This window comes from Penicillium canariense (genome assembly GCF_028826845.1).
Source record: "Penicillium canariense strain IBT 26290 chromosome Unknown utg000004l_segment0_segment0, whole genome shotgun sequence".
Classification (NCBI taxonomy): domain Eukaryota; kingdom Fungi; phylum Ascomycota; class Eurotiomycetes; order Eurotiales; family Aspergillaceae; genus Penicillium; species Penicillium canariense.
The window spans coordinates 3,623,040-3,640,570 of NW_026622731.1; the positions used below are offsets into that span (position 1 = coordinate 3,623,040).

The window sequence follows — 17,531 nt, forward strand, 5'->3', positions numbered from 1 at the left end:
TCCTTGAGTGACGGCTACTTGCATCTTTTTGCATCTGCTTTGATCTATCATCTCGTATCGCCCGACGCAGCTCTCTGGCGCGCCCTTTCAGATGTCCCTCTTCGGCAGCGTTGCCGGCGCGGCCTCCACGTCCGCAGGCCAGACCAACACTACGGGCGACATCTCCAAGGACGTCGCGCTCAACCAACCCCCAGAGGATGGCATCTCAGATCTCCGTTTCTCGCCCGCTAGTGAGCATCTGGCTGTCGCGTCGTGGGACAAGAAGGTCCGCATCTACGAGATCAACGAGCAGGGTCAGAGTGAAGGGAAGGCGCTCTTCGAACATGAAGGCCCTGTGCTGAGCTGCTGCTGGTCTCCGGTAAGCTTCATGCTGGTTTTCCAGTTCCCGCTGGAGGGGTTTGTGCCCGGAGCTAATTTGCGACTTTTTTTTGCTTCTAGGACGGATCCAAGGTTGTCGGTGCTGGTGCCGACAAAGCTGCTCGCCTGCTGGACCTCGGATCAGGCGGCTCGGCTGCCACGCAGGTTGCTGCACACGACGCCCCGATCCGAAGCTGCCATATGATCCCCAATCCCTCCGTGGGTGGCTCCCCGCTCCTCATCACGGGCTCGTGGGACAAGACCGTCAAGTACTGGGACCTGCGGCAACAGAACCCAATCGCGTCGATCGAGTGCCAGGAGCGTGTGTACTCAATGGACGTGAAGAACAAGCTCCTGGTCATCGGCACTGCGGACCGCTACATCAACGTCGTGAACCTCGACACCCCGACCAAATTTTACAAGACCATGCAATCCCCCCTCAAGTGGCAGACGCGGGTAGTCAGCTGCTTCGCCGACGCCTCGGGCTTTGCCGTCGGCAGTATCGAAGGCCGCTGCGCCATCCAGTACGTCGAGGACAAGGACTCCGCTTCCAACTTCTCCTTCAAGTGCCACCGCGAAACTCCCCCAGCCAACCGCGACATCTGCAACATCTACTCCGTCAACTCTATCTGCTTCCATCCCGTCCACGGCACCTTCAGCACTGCCGGTAGCGACGGCACTTTCCACTTCTGGGACAAGGACGCCAAGCACCGCCTGAAGGGCTATCCAGCCGTCGGCGGACCCATCTCTAGCACCGCCTTCAACCGCAACGGAAACATCTTCGCCTACGCTGTCAGCTACGACTGGAGCAAGGGCTACTCTGCCAACACCCAGCAGTCCCCCAACAAGGTCATGCTACACCCCGTGGGGCCTGATGAGTGCAAGCCCCGACCTGGTCCTCGCAAGCGATGATCGAGGTTCAGAATGAATCAAAGAGGATGACGCTTGGGGGTCGTGTCCAGCGAGCGTCGTGCGGCGATTAGCGCAACGAGCATGTAATGAAACCCTTTTTTTGTCATACCGGCGTGTGTGTTTATTTTATTTTGGCTTAAAGAGATTTTGCAAATGGGATTCCTCTGAAGCTAGTCGTTCTGGCTCCTGCGCTGCTATTCACTATTTTCGTATGCCTTGATTCCCACTTGGCTTTGCTTTTCACGAATGTCTGAGATGGCCAAAGAAACAAGGGGGAAAGCAACTGCTGAGTGCAACAAAAAAATGCGCAAATATACGTCTTGTCAGTCTCCAATGTCGCGTGGGTTTTCAGGTCTAATAGTGGAAACAAGGCATGTGAACCCATCCATACCAGTAAGATAGGTAGATAGGTAGATAGGTAGCTATAAATCAAACAATCAACATGAAATGCAAGCAATGCAACTCCCATTTCTTTCCAGAACACCCATTCTCGTAGATTCATGTGTATGATAAAAAGGAAAATGCCAGTCCAGCGTCAAGTATATCAGTGTCTGTCCGAAACCACGTCACTCATTCCAATCAATGACCTATGACCCATGACCATAGCATAACCCCCACAATGTCGGCGCCGCTAGGAAAATCACACTTCCCTCTAGCTCCCCTGGCAGATGCCTTAACTCCCTCTTCCTATCTTTCAGTGTTGCACGCTTCACGAGGTCGGAAGAGTGACCTGCGCAACGCCGTCGGTGATCTTCTCGACCGCCTCGTCGTTGGGTCCGTCAGTCGTCACGCTGGGGCTCTCAGCGCCACCTTTGGCCGTGGCCTCGACTCCGCCGGGAGCCTTGATCTTGTCCTTCTTCTCCTTCTTCTTGGCCTTGGCGGCGGCCTTTTTGGCGGCGAGCTTGGCAGCATCGTCGGCCTTCTTGGCGCGCTCGGCCTGGGAGCCGCCAAAGCTCTCACGCCACTCCTCGGCCTTCTTGGGGTCGATGCGAGAGAACAGGTACTGCGCCTTGCCAATCTTGTGGCTAGCCTTCAGGCTGTCGGGCTTCCAGCCGTCCTTGAGCACCTCCAGCGAGGGGATCTGGAGGAAGGGAGCGTCCAGCTGCTCCAGGATCGACGTCGCCGTTGCGGGCATGTAGGGGGCAAAGACGCTAGACAGCAGGTGAATCAGGTTCAGTGCTGTGCCGACGACGGCCGCGGCAAGCTCGGGCTCGTTCGCAATCAGCGAGTTGTCCAGGCGGTTAGCCTGAATCAGACCGTTACCCGCCTCAGCAATTCTCATAGCGGTGTTGACGCCGGCACGCAGGTGGACGCTCTCCATTTCCTCGATGTACTGCTTCAGGAGACCGCTGACCTCCTCCAGGAAGGGGTTGAAGCTCTCCGGCACGGTGAACTCGGGGATGACACCGCCGTAGGATGCGGTCACAAGCTTGATGACACGGTTAACGAGGTTACCCAGCTTAGCGAGCAGCTCACTGTTGTTGGCGTCCACGAAGGAGCGCCACTCGAACTGAGTGTCGCCGGTCTCTGGGCGGTTCTTCAGCAAGTAGTAACGCCAAACATCAGGCGGCACGCCGGTTTCCTTGGCGTTAGTGCCGAAGACACCGATTCCGCGAGACTTGCTGAACTTGCCGTTCTCGTAGTTCAGGTACTCCGTCGCGCTGAGGTGGTGGTTCATGGTCCACTTATCCCGGGTGCCAATCTGAGTGGCAGGAAAGATGACGCTGTGGAAAGGAACATTGTCCTTGCCCAGGAACTGGTACAGCTGCACATCCTCCGGGTTGCGCCACCAGAGCTCCCAGTCCTTGGTATAGTTGGCGGTGATCGAGGGGTAACCGATGCAGGCCTCGAACCAGACGTACAGCACCTTGTTCTCGTATCCTTCCAGAGGGACGGGGACACCCCACTTGAGGTCACGAGTAATGCCACGGTCCTTCAGACCCTCCTTCAACCAGGACTCAGTGATAACCTTGGAGTTCTTAGGCCATTCACCCTTGCTAATGGCCTCCTCCGCCCACTTCTCAACCTCCGGCTGGAGCTTATCGAGCAGCAAATGGATATGTTTCGTCTCACGGCGCACCGGGGTGGCCCCGTCGAGCTTGCAGCGGGGATTGATAAGGTCAAAGGGATCGAGGAGGTGACCGCACTTGTCGCACTGGTCTCCGCGCGCATCATCGTAGTGACACCGGGGGCATTCACCCTCCACGTAACGATCAGCCAGGAAGGAGCCGTGCTGCTCGCAGAATGGCTGCTCGGCGGTGCGCTCACCGAGGAATCCATTCTCCTGCAGGCGCCTGAAGATAGCCTGCGAGATCTCGGTATGCTGCTTGGTCGGAGTGCGGCCAAAGTGGTCGAATCCGATGTTGAACCACTTATAAACCTCCTGGTGAATCTTGTTGTACTTTGCGCAAAGCTCCTCCGGCGTCACCTTCTCCTCCAGCGCTTTGGTCTCCGTTGCTGTTCCATATTCGTCCGTTCCACAGATGTATAGTGTTGGCCGACCGCACGCCTTGTGGTACCTATCATACACGCGTGAGTCTGGGTGTTGCGGTTATCGTGGCGGGGTGATAGTGAGTTGAGTCATACCTCGAGAATACATCGGCGCTCAGCACAGAGCCGACGACGTTGCCCAGATGAGGAACATTGTTCACGTATGGCAGTGCACTAGTAATGAGGATATTGCGCTCGCCCTTTTTGGGCAAAATTGGGTCTGACGCCATTGTGGTTTGGGGGAATTGAAAAGCGTGAATGGAGGGGTGAGGCGGGAAAATCGATAAAAGTGGGCATCTCGTGACATTTGCGCCCCGCATATCAGAAATTATGAGTTCTCTTCGATTCCCGTTCTTTGACTCCGAACGAACCCCCCCCTTGCATTGCTTTTTCCCGATGGAGTCCAATCTTCTAGATAGCCTTCTCGATCTTGAGGAGCAGTTTTATAACGAAGGTTATGATCTTGGTGTCGCCGATGGCGCCGATGCTGGCTACACTGAAGGCAGCGTCTTCGCCGTCGAGAAGGGCTTCGAGAAATTTGTGGAGATGGGACGATTGTACGGCAGGGCGCTAGTCTGGGCCCAACGACTAGCCGACTCCAGGCCATTGGAGACATCCGAGCAGCCATTGAGCCAGCCGGTGGTGAGCGCCGATGCCATCCCTCTCGACCCATCCGTGTGCAAAGAAATGCCCATACTTCCAGCGCACAGTGCGCGGGTGGCCAGAAACCTCTCCACCTTGTTGGAGCTTGTTGACCCAGCTTCTCTGGACATGACCAACACGGAGGACGCTGTGAACGATGCAGACGAGCGCCTGAAGGGTGCCGCAGTCAAAGCCAAGTTGATCCAACGAGCAATTGGCGAGGGGGAAGAGGGTTTGGATGCTCGACCGGGTACAAAGGAAGGTCAAAAACCTGGAGATGGAACTGGCAACATTGAAGACATTAGTTCGCTCAGCGTTCGTCACTGAGGTTACGCATGTTGACATTCGTCACAATACACTGCCTCATTCTAGCCATATTCTACGGCATCCAAAGTTCCCAGACGAACGAAAGTCTCTACCGCAGCTATCATTGCAACTCAGAAAACTTGCGTCGGTTCCGAAACTAGGCAAATTCAAAGACTCTTCCAAGGCTAATTGCCGAAGAAGCAGCCCTGTCTCCGAGCACTTATATATCTGCATGGCTCTCTTTCGCACAATTTACCACGCCAATCGCATCGACACATCCCCGCATCAAGCCACCATTGGTCTGAGGACGGCGAAAGCAAGGGAAACAAGGATAGAGATTGGATACTTCTCTGCGACGGCTCCCGAATGGACTGGCTGTGCAAAGAACATCGCCGGCAGGAACACCCAGTGAATCCAACGCGATAGCAGGGGCCTTGCGACAGGACGACCGTGACCTCAAAAGGAAGACAATATCTATCGATCTAGGACTATTCAGGCAGCAGAGCCAAGTAATTGCTAGCTCAGCACAGCACCCGAGATTCGAAGTTCTTCATTTGAAATCATCATCATATATGAACAAACCATTCACATCCCATGAACCGGTATAACTTTTTTGATCTTCCAAGCCCAGTGACCTTGCATCCAGTTATTACTCCAGACTGCGCACTGCCATAGCCATAGCACCCTCTTTAGTCTTATGCCCACCAATGAAACCACTAGCATGCACAAAGATCGCACCCTCCGGCAGCTTCGACTGGCCGTTCTTCTCCGCCTCCGAGGCCATCAAGCCATCCAGGTCTTGATCACGCACACCACGCCACGCCTCGGGAAGCGGCTTGCGAGACTCGAAGCTGCCCTCGGAGGTAGACACGCACTGCACGCGCCACTTGGCATCCTCGGCCGCGCTCTCGGGGTACAGAACGTAGTACACCTGGGCGTCCGGGCCAGCTGAGGCATCACGCTCGAAGTTGTACAGGTGTTCCTTCCATGGGACACCGCCCTGCGGTAGCACGAGGATGCGGCCTGAGGGGTGAGCCTCCGTGCGGGCGGCGTAGGCGTTACCAACGGTGGTGCGGGCAGGCAGCCATGAGGTGCTGGCCTGGTGGAGCTTGCGCGTGAACACGTTGCCGATGAGCGTGCTGGCGCGGCCGAACAGGCTGTCTTCGTCCTGGGGCTCGCCGGGAGGGCTAGTCGGGTCTGGGTTGTTCATGTCGTTGACGATGGAGGCGAGGGTCACGCCGCCATCCCTAAAGCGCTTCTCCAGGTTGGCGGCAGCCACCGCGGCCGGGTCGTAGGCGGCGATGCCATTGTCATTGGCGTCAATGGCCTCGATAAAGTCCGTGTACAGCTTCTCGTAGAGCAGGTCGACATCGGCGTGATCCTGGGGAAGGGACATATGCTGGGCAATGATGGCGCGACCGAAGTGCATGTACACAAGGCCTGCGGAGGAGAGCTTGGTGTGATGCTTGGGGAATACGGTGTCAAAGGTCCGCTGGTGGTGGTCATAGCGGTTGACGGCGGCGTCATACACGCCGCCCACGTCTACCACGGTGTGGCATGTCTCCAGCTGGGCCGGGTCGCGGGTGCGAACAAGGGGAGACGAGGCATAGGTGGGCAGGAGACGCAGGAGGTAGACGGCTAGGGCCTCGTCGGCGTGGAAGTGGCCGCTGGGTGACCGGGTTAGATGGAACCGTTCCAGAACAGATCTGGAGGCGGGAGCTCACTTGTGGGTGCCAATCAAGGGCGAGGAGGTCTTGAGCTTCTTGGTTGCTGTTTCTTCGGCCATTTTGAATAGTTGGCGCAGGCGCAGCATCCACGGGAGTTGATATCAAGAAACAGACAAGACAGCTCGGAGCTATTATGATCGGGTCTGCTCTGGCTGGCTGCCCGCTCTTATCTGCGTATCGCCGTATCGGGAAAGTAGGGCTGGCGGTCAGGGCCGGTATTGATCACCTGACCACGCGCTTTCCAGGTTAAATCTAACTGTTTTTGGCAACGTGGACCTGCCCGCCTTGGCCGTCACAGCTGATTATGAAAGAGCATCTCTCGAGGGATGTACTGTTACATCGTGGCCTGTGTGCACTCCGCCCCAGCTTAAAGTACTGGGTACATAACCTCGAGGAGTCGGCCCTCCGAATTTATGGTTGATGGCGCTATCACTCGGAGCCGTCCATCGCGCTGATTGATGATCCCAACTGGCCCCCTGGCTCACATCACGCCTGTATTATCCACTATGGCCTCTCTATACAAGGTGAGAACCCCATCCGTCCTACACTAGGTGGCACTCTCGTAATGCCCCCCATCGGGCCCAGATCGGGAAATTCGCCATACGGTGCTCTGACCGCTAGTCTTACCCCTTGTGGGTGCCTGAGCCCGGCTGGTAGAAAAAAGAACACCCAGGAAGCTGGTCGGACGTAAAAAAGCATTCTACCTGTGCGGAGTAGTATATTCTCGTGCAACCCCGGGCAGTAGTAATTATCCACTATACGGGGTATACGAGGGACCTCCATCCGACTAGCTCATCCCACCGCCTGCAGCAAGCAGCCACTCATTCTTTATGCTACCCTCCAAACAGCACGGCCAGGCAGTACCGACTCCCTTTTCCTGCTGCTGGACGAAACCCTCCCCTCCCAAAGCTAGCGGGCCCACGTGAAAGGGCGATAAGCTCGAAAAGAGAAAAAGAAAAATAACAGTCGTGTGCTTCCCCTCCCTTTCCCCTTCCCTTCAACCAGTCTTCCTCGTCTTCCTCCAACCCACGCGATCCTCACCTGCTTTCGCGCGCTGCCCGCGCGTCTCCCACCCCGATGTGGCTCTTCCGAGTCTTCTCGTCGGCCGTCTTCCTCGCCGTGGTCGTCTCCTCCATCCCGCTGGCCTTCGACGTGGGAGGCAAAGTATGCGGTCTGGCCTTCTCGCTTTCCCTCGCCGCCTTCTACTTCCTGTTCTCGCTGCTGAAGCTCTCCACCCCCGAGCGCTCGTGGTTCCGGTCGTCCCTGGTCGTCGTGATCAGCTCTACCCAATGGATCTTGATCCCAATCCTCTTGATCTGGTCTCTGAATCGCTTCTCGGTCGATGCGGATAGTAGCGGTGGGTGGGTGGAGCGTACTTTCAGTGGGAAGAGAGCGGCCGATGGCTCGATCCAGGAGTGGCTCTTTGGTCGCGATGGTCTGGTGGAAATGGTGACCCTGGGCAACTGGGATCGACTGCTGCGCTGGTCCACCCCCGTGTTCCAGCTCGCAGAGGGCTTCTGCAGTTTGCTGGTCATCCAGGCCGCTGGCCAAATCACCCGGTGGCTTGTGAATCGAGGCGGGCGAAGCGACAGCTGGATGGTATGTTTTGTTTCGAGCACTTTGAACTCCTTACCTTTGCGAGACGATATCTAACTCACCTAGCAGATTGGACTCCTCGTTCTCTCCGCGACGGTCATCTCCAGCTCTGTGTACTTCCTGTGGCGCGTCCTCCAGTTCCCCGAGATTTCCAACGTGGATGCGGCCCTGATCGGGGTCTCCGTCACATGTGCCGTCATCCTGTGCGCCTGGGGTATTGGTAGTGGGCGCGGCAACCCCGTGGAGAGCTCTCTGCTCTTTGCCTACATCGTCCTCTGCATCTACCAGATCTTTACGGACTATCAGCCTTCACATCCTGTGGAGCAGATCCCCTCGCCTACGCAGGCGGGTGATTTCCCGCCGCTCCCTCCGATTATCATGGCATCCTACACCACCCTCATGCATGCGCTGTCTTTGCTGCCCTCGATTATCCACGCGGCATTCAACGTGATCACAGCCGTCTTCAGCGCTGTTACCCCCTCTGTCCTGATCTCGCTCGCGTACCGGTTACTCGTGCTATACGCGTCGACGCGCATTATCCCCGCCGTACGGGAATCTGGAGCCCGTGCCCTCTCACAAGAGGCCTCTCTGGATGATTCCGACGCGGCTGGCCAGCTTCTGGGCATCCTGAGCTATTTCTCCCCGTCCATCCTCATTTCCGTTTACACCAGTCTTCTGATGCAACATTTCTCGTCCACGTCCCAAGCGATGGGCGGTAGCGGCGAGTGGTGGAGTAGCCAAGGAGGCGGCGGGGGCAATCTTTGGAGATGGATCAATCTCGCTTGCACCATGGCACTCTATGCAGTTGAACTCTGGCTCGGCGAGCATGACGATATCGACAATGGTCTGGCCGGGCACTGGAAGACCGACTGAGTTCGCCATGCTTTATGGAGACCGATCAGAGTGTGCAGACTCTAGTGTTCGGACTGCCTTCCTCGCGAGGCCAGCGAAACACAATCCGCTCGTATTTCCACCGCATTAATTTCTTCTGTGCCCACGGGGCTGTCTTGGAATTCGAGCAGCTGGCACCGATCACCGCCACTGAATGCCTCAATCCTTGGGCATCTTCCAAGGCACAAGAATTCCATCCGCCAGGCGAGTCTGGTCATCGCAGCATCACCTTTGGTTCCGAGAAAACGTGGGCACCAAATCAACCACATGTACCAGTGCTGCCCAGTCTCGTTCCAAATGGAGATCATTTCCTTCCCCCCGCAGCCGCATCTGCAATGCACGGCGATCTCCCACCCCCTTCGTCCGACGCTATTCACGGGTGGATTTGGATCATCCTTCCTTTTGGTCTCCAGTCCTTGTGGCAGACTCTCTCCCCCCGCATGTATAAGCCCCCACCCCCCGGTCGTCCATCAATACCCCCGTCCTAGAGAGTCCAGCCCATTCCCAGTCCGAGCCCCAGTCCACCCGCGAGCGCCTGCATTTCCAGCCTCCGCCAGGACTGTGTTTTCACCAGCCCTCCATCCTCCGTCTTGACAACATTGTTGTGCTACAGCCCTTGCTCTTCCCCTAGCCAGCCTCTCATGACCCCATGATACCAAATGCAATTTCCTCGCTATCTTTTTTTGTCTTCTTCGTCCTGTCCTATCCCCGCCACATGCTTGGCACTTTATACCCTCTGTCGTCCGCGTCCGCGATCTCGTCTGGCTCGTCACGCGCCTCTAATGCAGCCTTGCAAGCTGGCTCCCTGCTCCCCTCTGTTGGTAAGGCGTCCCATCCCGTCCCCCATCCCCCGGCTTCCCACTTTGGCCATGCCTTTGTACTTTGTACATACACTCACGCGAGCTGAGGGCGTCTTAATCTTGTCCCCCACGGTGGTCGCAGGGACTGTGATCGTAATCAAAGCTTTTGTATTTCGCCATCTCCCTCAGGCTGAGCTGGGGGTTCACTGTCTGGCTAGGGTCCCTGGCTGTCTTGCCCGCATGAATTGGGTTGTTGGGTGGGGGGAATTCATAGAAGATAAAATACTCTCCTGAGTTATCAATACCAAGGGGGATTGCAATGACTTATTGGATGTACCTATACTTGACTATACTGAGATAATCGTAAAAAGAAACATGGCCGGTATGGAGAAAGAAAAATATACTTAAATTTCACATAGGAGAACGGATACAGCGTGGCATGCAGGACGTCTGGAAGAGAACTGAACGGCCAAGATATAGCGGCAGACAGAACAATAACAATAACACAGACGAAGAGAAAATAGGAAGAAGATTGCATGGACTAAAGTATGAACAAGCTGAAGAAGTGCGAACAAAGGGAATCGATCGCCTCGATGCCGCGGCGTGCGGATGTTCCGGTGTTATCAAAGATAGTCACGTCTGCATGGACTGGCTCATCAACTGCGTGTCTTGGCTCGGATCTGATGTTTTTTGTTTCTTGCAGGGCAGTTCGGCTTCCATCGTAGCCCGAAGTACTAGAACTGGCCCCAGCCCTGAACCTGAATCCTGGCACCGACCCATATCATCGGCAAGCCAACCCCAAGCTCCATCTCTCTTTTTTTGATAATTGCTCTCGCTTGCTTTCCATCCGTCCATCTGTCCATCGCTTGCACTGTCCTGCAGTGCACCTCATCCGGAAAGAATCATATCATTCCCATAGCGCCAGGCTTTTGAACCCAAGGAGAAGAAGAAAAAGAAAGGAGATATGAAAGAAAAGAAGCCATCAACCCTAAATCCAGCCGAAACGTATCGGACGAAGAACAAAAACAAAGGGAAAAGCCATGCAATGTGATGATCCCGGAGTAAAATTCTCTCCAAGACCCAAAGCTAAGAACTGACCGGCCTCGACCGGACCAGCTCATAAATCCAATCCCTCCAACGATCACCGGCGGATGGGTACGCCCTCCCGAGCAGGCGGCGGGCTCACACTTTCCTCCTTCCCCTCCTGGTCATGGCCCTCTGGCCCCGTCGAGCCCTCACTCAGGCTCGAGCCACGGTGCAGGAAACTGCCCTCCTTCATAGGTGAGCGGCCCTGGAATCCGACCGAGCCCGGGTGCCCGCTGATGCTACCGGGCATCTGCTGGCCAATGCCGGCGACACTGCCGCCATTGCCGCCTGTGGCGGCGTTTGCGGCACCCGGTGAGGTTGCTGTCAGGTGGGGGATGTTTTCCGGGACTGGGTGGCGGGAGCCGATGCTGGTGACGCCGACGTCTGAGGCTTTGCCGGCTTTACTAAGGGCGTAGTCGCCGGAGTCGAAGTATTTGCGCTCCTGTGAGAATTGTGATGTTAGAAGGGGTGGTGTTGGGTTTGGATCTGGCGTGTGTTTGGGCCGATGCCTTTCTTGGTGGGTGGGGTTGAGTTGGAGAGGACATTGGGTAGGTAGGTTCGTGGGAGGGGCATAACCACGCACCTTGAGCTTGTTCTGCAGTAGGTCTTTCTTGGTGGGCATCTTGCCATAGAGGCGCAGCAGGCGCTGCTCCTCTGGGCTCAGCGACTGAGGGTCTTCGTTAGAACGAGTGGGCCTGGAGGGAATGTGGACTCACGTTGATATCGACCTTGTTCTGCTGGTGGGGGTTCATGGTGGTGTAGTGGGAGAGCGTCACAAGGTGGGGAGAGAGTGGGGAGAGGTGGTCAAGAGGGAAGAGGGGGTTCGTTGTTCAGTTCGATCTGTTTGGAGACAAGGGGGAAGAAGTAAAGAGCTGGGGGAAGCGATGGAGGAAGAAAGAAGACTGGAGGAAGAGCGACGAGATGGAGCTGCGGGCGATCAAACGCAGTCGGGGACTATCGATAACGCGGGGCTATCCTCACGGAGTAACCCATGAGTCGACCTTGGGCATTGATTGGCTTTACCCCCCGCCCTCCTTCCTTCCATATGATTCGATATCTATATCTACTGTACTCTATCTCTCGCTTTACCCGTTCATACCGTTCATTACGGCTCTGGTCGTGAACACGATGTATAGTAGTGTGGCCCCAAGATTCCGATGTCATAAATGTACGTCATCGAGGAGGCAATGAAATGGGGGCCCTCGGCGTTTTTCATCCCTCGTCAGAACCAGAATCGATGTTCTAAACTGTAATTTGACTTCACCAGGTCAATCGGCGGTTCGTATGGGGTGTTCGTATGGGGTGTCTCTCGAACCGGATTCGGTCCATGGGGAAAACGCCGAAGACAAAAAAAAGTTGCCGCATCCGCACATTCCTCCGGAATGACGGCACAAGATTCCCAAATGAGTTCTGCACAAGGTCTGCACAATTCAATTGCGTCCCCTGCTCGGGAGGTGGCCCATTGCAGTCCCATCGATCCTAGAGCATTAGGACGGGGCGGAGAACAAAGTTCTGGAGTGCAGTGTGATGCCCAGTCCACCGCATCCACGGGGCCGCCAAACTCTGCGGCTCTTCCGCCTCCTCTCGACTTGACCACTCAACTCGACCAATTCCCCTCCTCATCCCAAGAAGCTCTCCGAGGTTCTCCGCCATGAGTGATCAGAAGACCCAGGAACCAAAGGCCTTCGTGGTCGAGCATCTGGATCCAGAGCTGGGGCCATGGTCGGCCCTGGAGTACGCCGCCATCGCGCGCGAATCCCATGCCGGCGGTGCTCGCTTCCTGCTCAGCTCCGTGCCCGCCCAGCTGCAGATGCCCGCCGACCTGGCCGCCACTAAGGGCTTGGAGGTCGAGCAGCGCAGCGTCGAGGATATTTTTGCGGACCGCAAGGAGAAGGTGTGTTTGCTGGATCCCTCAGCGGCCACCGAGTTGAGCCCGGAGGATGGCGAGACCTTTGACGTCTTTCTGTTTGGTGGCATTCTGGGTATGTAATACGGTTTCGTCCTCGGAGGGTTTCTCCCTTCCCCCCGCGATCCGGTTATCTATATGAATTAGGGCTAACAGGGCGTGCATGATTCTTGGGACATAGGTGATGATCCGCCCCGAGGTACGTGGTCTGTGATCGATGATCGATCGAACACCCATGATCCCTGGCGGAATAGCTTCGGATACTGACGTCGATAGACCGCACCTCTGAACTGCGGAAAAAGGGCTACGTCGGCCGCCGACTCGGGCCCAAGCAGATGACGACGGATACCGCCGTGCGAGTGACGCGCATGGTGGTGCACGAGCGAGGTGGGCGTTGATGTGTCTGAACCCTCGAGAGTCTACTAACCTTTCCCTGCAGTGCCCCTCGAACAGATTGCCTACGTGGACTACCCCGAAATTCTGATTAACGAGCACGAGCGCACGGAAATGCCCTTCCGCTACGTGAAAGATGCCCAGGGCGAGCCAATCATGCCCGATGTGAGTCTCCACCCCCACCCCAGCCCTCATTGACCCTACGACGCCTGCAAGAAGTGGTTAGGCTCACCCCGTCGTTTTCTTTAGGGGATGGTGGATCTGATTAAGAAGGATGCCGACAAGGGTGTCGGTGATCTTTTCTGAGGCGGGATCTGAGAGTCCACGCCAAGCCCGCCAACCCAAAATGAAAAAAGAATGGCCAGCATGCCGCGCGCTTTCAGGGGATGGTGACCACGACCATGATTACAATCTCAATTATCATCATCATAGCTATGCTGATTTAGGGATTGTTGTTCCACCAATGCCTTCGTCCGAGGAGAGGATGTTTCACCTGGGCCTCCTGCATAGCTGCTTGCAAGTAGAAACAGGGGGCGTCTCAAAACCGCCGGTGGCACCCCCAATAGACATCAATAGGGGAAACGTATCATGGTTCCTGTCAATCAAAGAATACAAGCCGCACTACTCCGTATTCTCCGCGAATCATTCCTATTCTTCTTGCTAATCGGTTGGTGGCGCATCTATAGACCATCGAAAACGGCAACGGAGCACCCGAGCTGTCGTACTGTACTGTCCTGTATGGTATGGCTTGGGTATCGATGAAAACGCTCGATGGGCCCCGTGAATCGGGTAATTTACCCATATTGTAAATACCATACATCCGGCCATGCCGAGTCAAGGCCACGCCAGCAGTCCGCCTCGTTCCGCCATTGGATTGCTGGACTATTCGATTCCTCTCCTAACGACCACTTGTGCAGCTGCGACGACCCTCCGAAAGTTCCTCTCCTTTCCGTCTTTCAGTCCACTTCGAACAGAGAGCATCGTATCGATCTTTTCTTTCAACCCTTTCCTTCCTGCCCTCTCCGCCCTCTCGTGCGACGCCCCGTTGCTTCTGCCGCCTCCGCTGTCGATGATTGTTTGAGCCGCGCCTGGCGGTCCTGTCTGACTCGCTCGCAGCGTGACCGACACGTTTCGTCTCAACTCTCTCCTATGCTTCGTTCACCGGGGCGCTGCTGAATTTTCATCCCTCCCTTCGATGCCCTCCTTTGCGCGCTCGAAGAAGGGCGCCGCCCTCGCCATGTTGTCATGGTCCCTATCCCTGCTCGTCCCGGCGCTGGCGGCGGCCAGCTCGGCCGCCGATTATTACGTCCATTCGTTGCCGGGGGCTCCAGATGGTCCGCTGTTGAAAATGCATGCTGGGTGAGTTGATGCGACGGGCTCGTTTTCCCCCGGGAGGCCCAAAGATGGATCACTGGCTGATACGGAGACCGTGTTCTAGGCACATCGAGGTTGACCCCGAGAGCAATGGGAACCTGTTCTTCTGGCACTACCAAAATCGGCATATCGCGAACCGACAGCGCACGGTGATTTGGCTGAATGGCGGACCCGGGTGCAGCTCGATGGATGGCGCGCTGATGGAGGTGGGACCATACCGGCTTAAGGATGACCACACACTGGAATATAACAAGGGCTCTTGGGGCGAGTTCGCCAACCTGCTTTTCGTCGATCAGCCCGTCGGTACAGGCTTCAGCTATGTGAACACGGACAGCTATCTCCACGAGTTGGACGAGATGTCGGCCCAATTTATGGTCTTCTTGGAGAAGTTTTTCGAGCTGTTCCCCGAGTATGAAAGAGACGATGTATGTCGGAGTGGCTCTTCCTTTGGAATTCGGCTTGGCTTTTTTTTTCATGCGTGCGAACGCTAACGATTTGCAGATATATCTGGCAGGTGAATCTTATGCGGGCATGCATATCCCCCATATCGCCACAGCCATCCAGGCGCGCAACAAAGTCGCCGAAAAGGAAGGGAGATTGAAGTGGCCCTTGAAGGGTCTTCTGATTGGCAACGGCTGGATCTCTCCCTCGGAGCAGTCTCCTTCCTATTTCGACTTCGCCGTACGGATGGGTTTGATCGAGGAGGGAACCCAGACTTACCGCCAGGTCGAGGCTTTGAACTCGGTCTGTCTGTCAAAGCTGGAGGACCCGCGCAGCAAGGACATGATCAATATCGACGAGTGTGAGGAAGTTCTGCAAGGTTTGACCAGGCTGACCTCCAAGGACGGTAAGTGCTTCAACATGTACGACGTTCGTCTGAAGGATGAGTACCCGGCGTGTGGCATGAACTGGCCTACAGACCTGGAGAAGATGACGCCGTACCTCCGGCGCAAGGACGTGATCCAGGCCTTGAACATCAATCCGGCTAAATTGACCGGCTGGACCGAGTGCAGCGGCGCCGTCAGCTCGACCTTCCTTGCTCGTCATTCGAAACCGGGCGTCCAGCTGCTTCCCGCCCTTCTCGAATCAGACATAAACGTCCTTCTGTTCAGCGGTGACCAGGATATGATCTGCAATCACCTCGGTACCGAGACCCTAATCCACAACATGAAGTGGAAGGAAGGCACAGGCTTTGAGACGGCCCCAGGCGTCTGGGCCCCCCGCCACGACTGGACTTTCGAGGGCGAACCCGCAGGTCTCTACCAGTACGCCCGCAACCTGACCTACGTGCTCTTCTACAACGCCAGCCACATGGTGCCGTACGACCAACCCCGCCAAACCCGCGACATGCTCGACCGCTTCATGAAGGTCGACATCGCCAGCATCGGCGGTCGCCCCGCCGACTCCCGCATCGACGGCGAGAAGCTTCCCCAGACCTCCGTTGGCGGCCACCCCAACAGTACCGCTGCCGAGGAGCAGGAGCACAAGAAGCTAAAGGAGACCGAGCTCCACGCCTACACCAAGTCCGGCGAGGCCATCCTCATCGTCGTCATCATCGGCGTCACCGTCTGGGGCTTCTTTATCTGGCGCTCTCGTCGTACCCACAGTAGCTACCGCGGCGTCAAAAATACCGATATGCACGCTATGCGCGGCGGCTCCGTCCTCGACCGCTTTCATCACAAACGGTCCACGGCTGATATCGAGGCTGGCGACTTTGATGAGTCCGAGCTTGATGCGCTGCATTCGCCTGATCTGGACCGTGAGCATTATGCTGTTGGTGATGCCAGTGAGGATGAGGACGAGACGCATATGCATGGCGGCACCCATGCGGCTGGTGAATCTGCGGAATCTGGGGCCCTGCGCCATCCGTCATCGTCATAATTTTGAGCACAGCATGTCTCGGCGTGGTGGGTTGGGTTTCCTCTTTAGTTCTGGTTCCTGGTCCCGGGGTTCCCAATTCTGTTTGCTTGTTTTTGATCGCTTGCATCTGTACAATCTTGGGCTGGACGTATGCGTCGAGCATCCTTTATAGACTGAATATACTCATTCTTTTGGCTCTTCTTTAGTTCTGCCTAGCCTCTATCTCCATGGGTATAAGTCTAAATAGTTCTTCCCTGCTGGTTTTTTTTATCCTTACTTCTGTCTTCTCTATGCACACTGACTGCTTCAGCCTGTCTTACCTGGTCCACTTAGAGGTAAACCAAGTCCCCAGAAACTATAAGCTGGCCACGTGTGGAAGGTAGCCAACGACTATGCACCGTCTTATATTTCCCTCTTCCCCGTGAAAAATTATCTATGCTTCCCTTTTCCTATACAAATCAGGATTTCACGCGCACATATATTGCTCTTCTCTTTCTTCTGGGCACAATTCATAAGTCTCTATCCGCCTCTCTGACCTCACACCTGCACATCATAGACCGTAGTCCATTCACGGAGAAGCCGATCTACCTCGAATCAGAACCGAGTGCTTCTCGGCTCCGACGTGTGCTGATGAGTTTTTGCAACCATTTCTCGCCTCGAGAGATCCCGGTTTCGCAAAGTCTCCCTACGGAATTTCGTGAAAGGCTACGCTTTCATCCAATCGAATCTGTTGTCATAGGTCCATCCAATGAAATGTCAGCTATTTTTTTTGGAGACGCTGCACAGTCATGCGTAGCTTCACCGTCACTTCTATGTATGTGCTTTGGCAATGTTGGTCTGCATACCATTGTTGGCGCGGCCGTCGGCCTTGACAGTTCCGAGAAAGTATTGTAATTGAAACTGTAGAGAAGTCGTTGGATTCCAGCACTTGAAATTACTGACCAATTTGATGGAACTTTCGAGGATCCTTGGATATTCTGTAATTGGTCTCTGGGACTTGGAAGTACCATTAAAGTACTCTGGGGACTGTTTACAGTAAGAAGATGAAGCCTAATAGTCTAATGATAGACCGCTCAATATGTGATGTACATTATTACTGTACTCTGATCCAGCTGGGCCGCGAGGGCCACATCGACCTATTTCTTATGAGCGAGATTGCGCTCCTCGATTGTTTTTGACAGCACCAGTTGC

General features: G+C 55.6%; 8 protein-coding genes across 8 annotated transcripts; 5 read left to right on the plus strand and 3 right to left on the minus strand.

The window, feature by feature from the left end:
* Positions 1-91: 91 nt before the first annotated feature.
* Positions 92-1,269, plus strand: sonA (putative nuclear pore complex protein (SonA); the record flags this gene model as incomplete). The annotated part of the gene is made up of 2 exons (XM_056689735.1): positions 92-358; positions 439-1,269. The coding sequence occupies 2 exons, from the start codon at positions 92-94 to the stop codon at positions 1,267-1,269; spliced, it is 1,098 nt and encodes a 365-aa protein (XP_056542164.1).
* Positions 1,270-1,978: 709 nt separating this feature from the next.
* Positions 1,979-3,989, minus strand: N7482_007612 (methionine--tRNA ligase MES1; the record flags this gene model as incomplete). Its single annotated transcript, XM_056689736.1, has 2 exons — positions 1,979-3,788; positions 3,856-3,989. The coding sequence occupies 2 exons, from the start codon at positions 3,987-3,989 to the stop codon at positions 1,979-1,981; spliced, it is 1,944 nt and encodes a 647-aa protein (XP_056542165.1).
* Positions 3,990-4,155: 166 nt separating this feature from the next.
* N7482_007613 (Yae1 family protein) lies at positions 4,156-4,728 on the plus strand (the record flags this gene model as incomplete). Its single annotated transcript, XM_056689737.1, has 1 exon — positions 4,156-4,728. One exon carries the CDS (start codon positions 4,156-4,158, stop codon positions 4,726-4,728), a length of 573 nt encoding a protein of 190 aa, XP_056542166.1.
* Positions 4,729-5,356: 628 nt separating this feature from the next.
* Positions 5,357-6,493, minus strand: N7482_007614 (MYG1 family protein; the record flags this gene model as incomplete). Its single annotated transcript, XM_056689738.1, has 2 exons — positions 5,357-6,374; positions 6,432-6,493. The coding sequence occupies 2 exons, from the start codon at positions 6,491-6,493 to the stop codon at positions 5,357-5,359; spliced, it is 1,080 nt and encodes a 359-aa protein (XP_056542167.1).
* Positions 6,494-7,511: 1,018 nt separating this feature from the next.
* N7482_007615 (ICE2 family protein) lies at positions 7,512-8,903 on the plus strand (the record flags this gene model as incomplete). Its single annotated transcript, XM_056689739.1, has 2 exons — positions 7,512-8,033; positions 8,100-8,903. 2 exons carry the CDS (start codon positions 7,512-7,514, stop codon positions 8,901-8,903), a joined length of 1,326 nt encoding a protein of 441 aa, XP_056542168.1.
* Positions 8,904-10,862: 1,959 nt separating this feature from the next.
* Positions 10,863-11,559, minus strand: N7482_007616 (mRNA stability protein; the record flags this gene model as incomplete). Its single annotated transcript, XM_056689740.1, has 2 exons — positions 10,863-11,474; positions 11,524-11,559. 2 exons carry the CDS (start codon positions 11,557-11,559, stop codon positions 10,863-10,865), a joined length of 648 nt encoding a protein of 215 aa, XP_056542169.1.
* An 899-nt stretch (positions 11,560-12,458) lies between these two features.
* On the plus strand, positions 12,459-13,412 carry N7482_007617 (SAM-dependent methyltransferase; the record flags this gene model as incomplete). Its single annotated transcript, XM_056689741.1, has 5 exons — positions 12,459-12,789; positions 12,895-12,912; positions 12,990-13,100; positions 13,153-13,271; positions 13,356-13,412. 5 exons carry the CDS (start codon positions 12,459-12,461, stop codon positions 13,410-13,412), a joined length of 636 nt encoding a protein of 211 aa, XP_056542170.1.
* Positions 13,413-14,301: 889 nt separating this feature from the next.
* Positions 14,302-16,361, plus strand: kexA (serine-type carboxypeptidase kexA; the record flags this gene model as incomplete). Its single annotated transcript, XM_056689742.1, has 3 exons — positions 14,302-14,465; positions 14,545-14,905; positions 14,982-16,361. 3 exons carry the CDS (start codon positions 14,302-14,304, stop codon positions 16,359-16,361), a joined length of 1,905 nt encoding a protein of 634 aa, XP_056542171.1.
* Between the last annotated feature and the right edge of the window lie 1,170 nt (positions 16,362-17,531).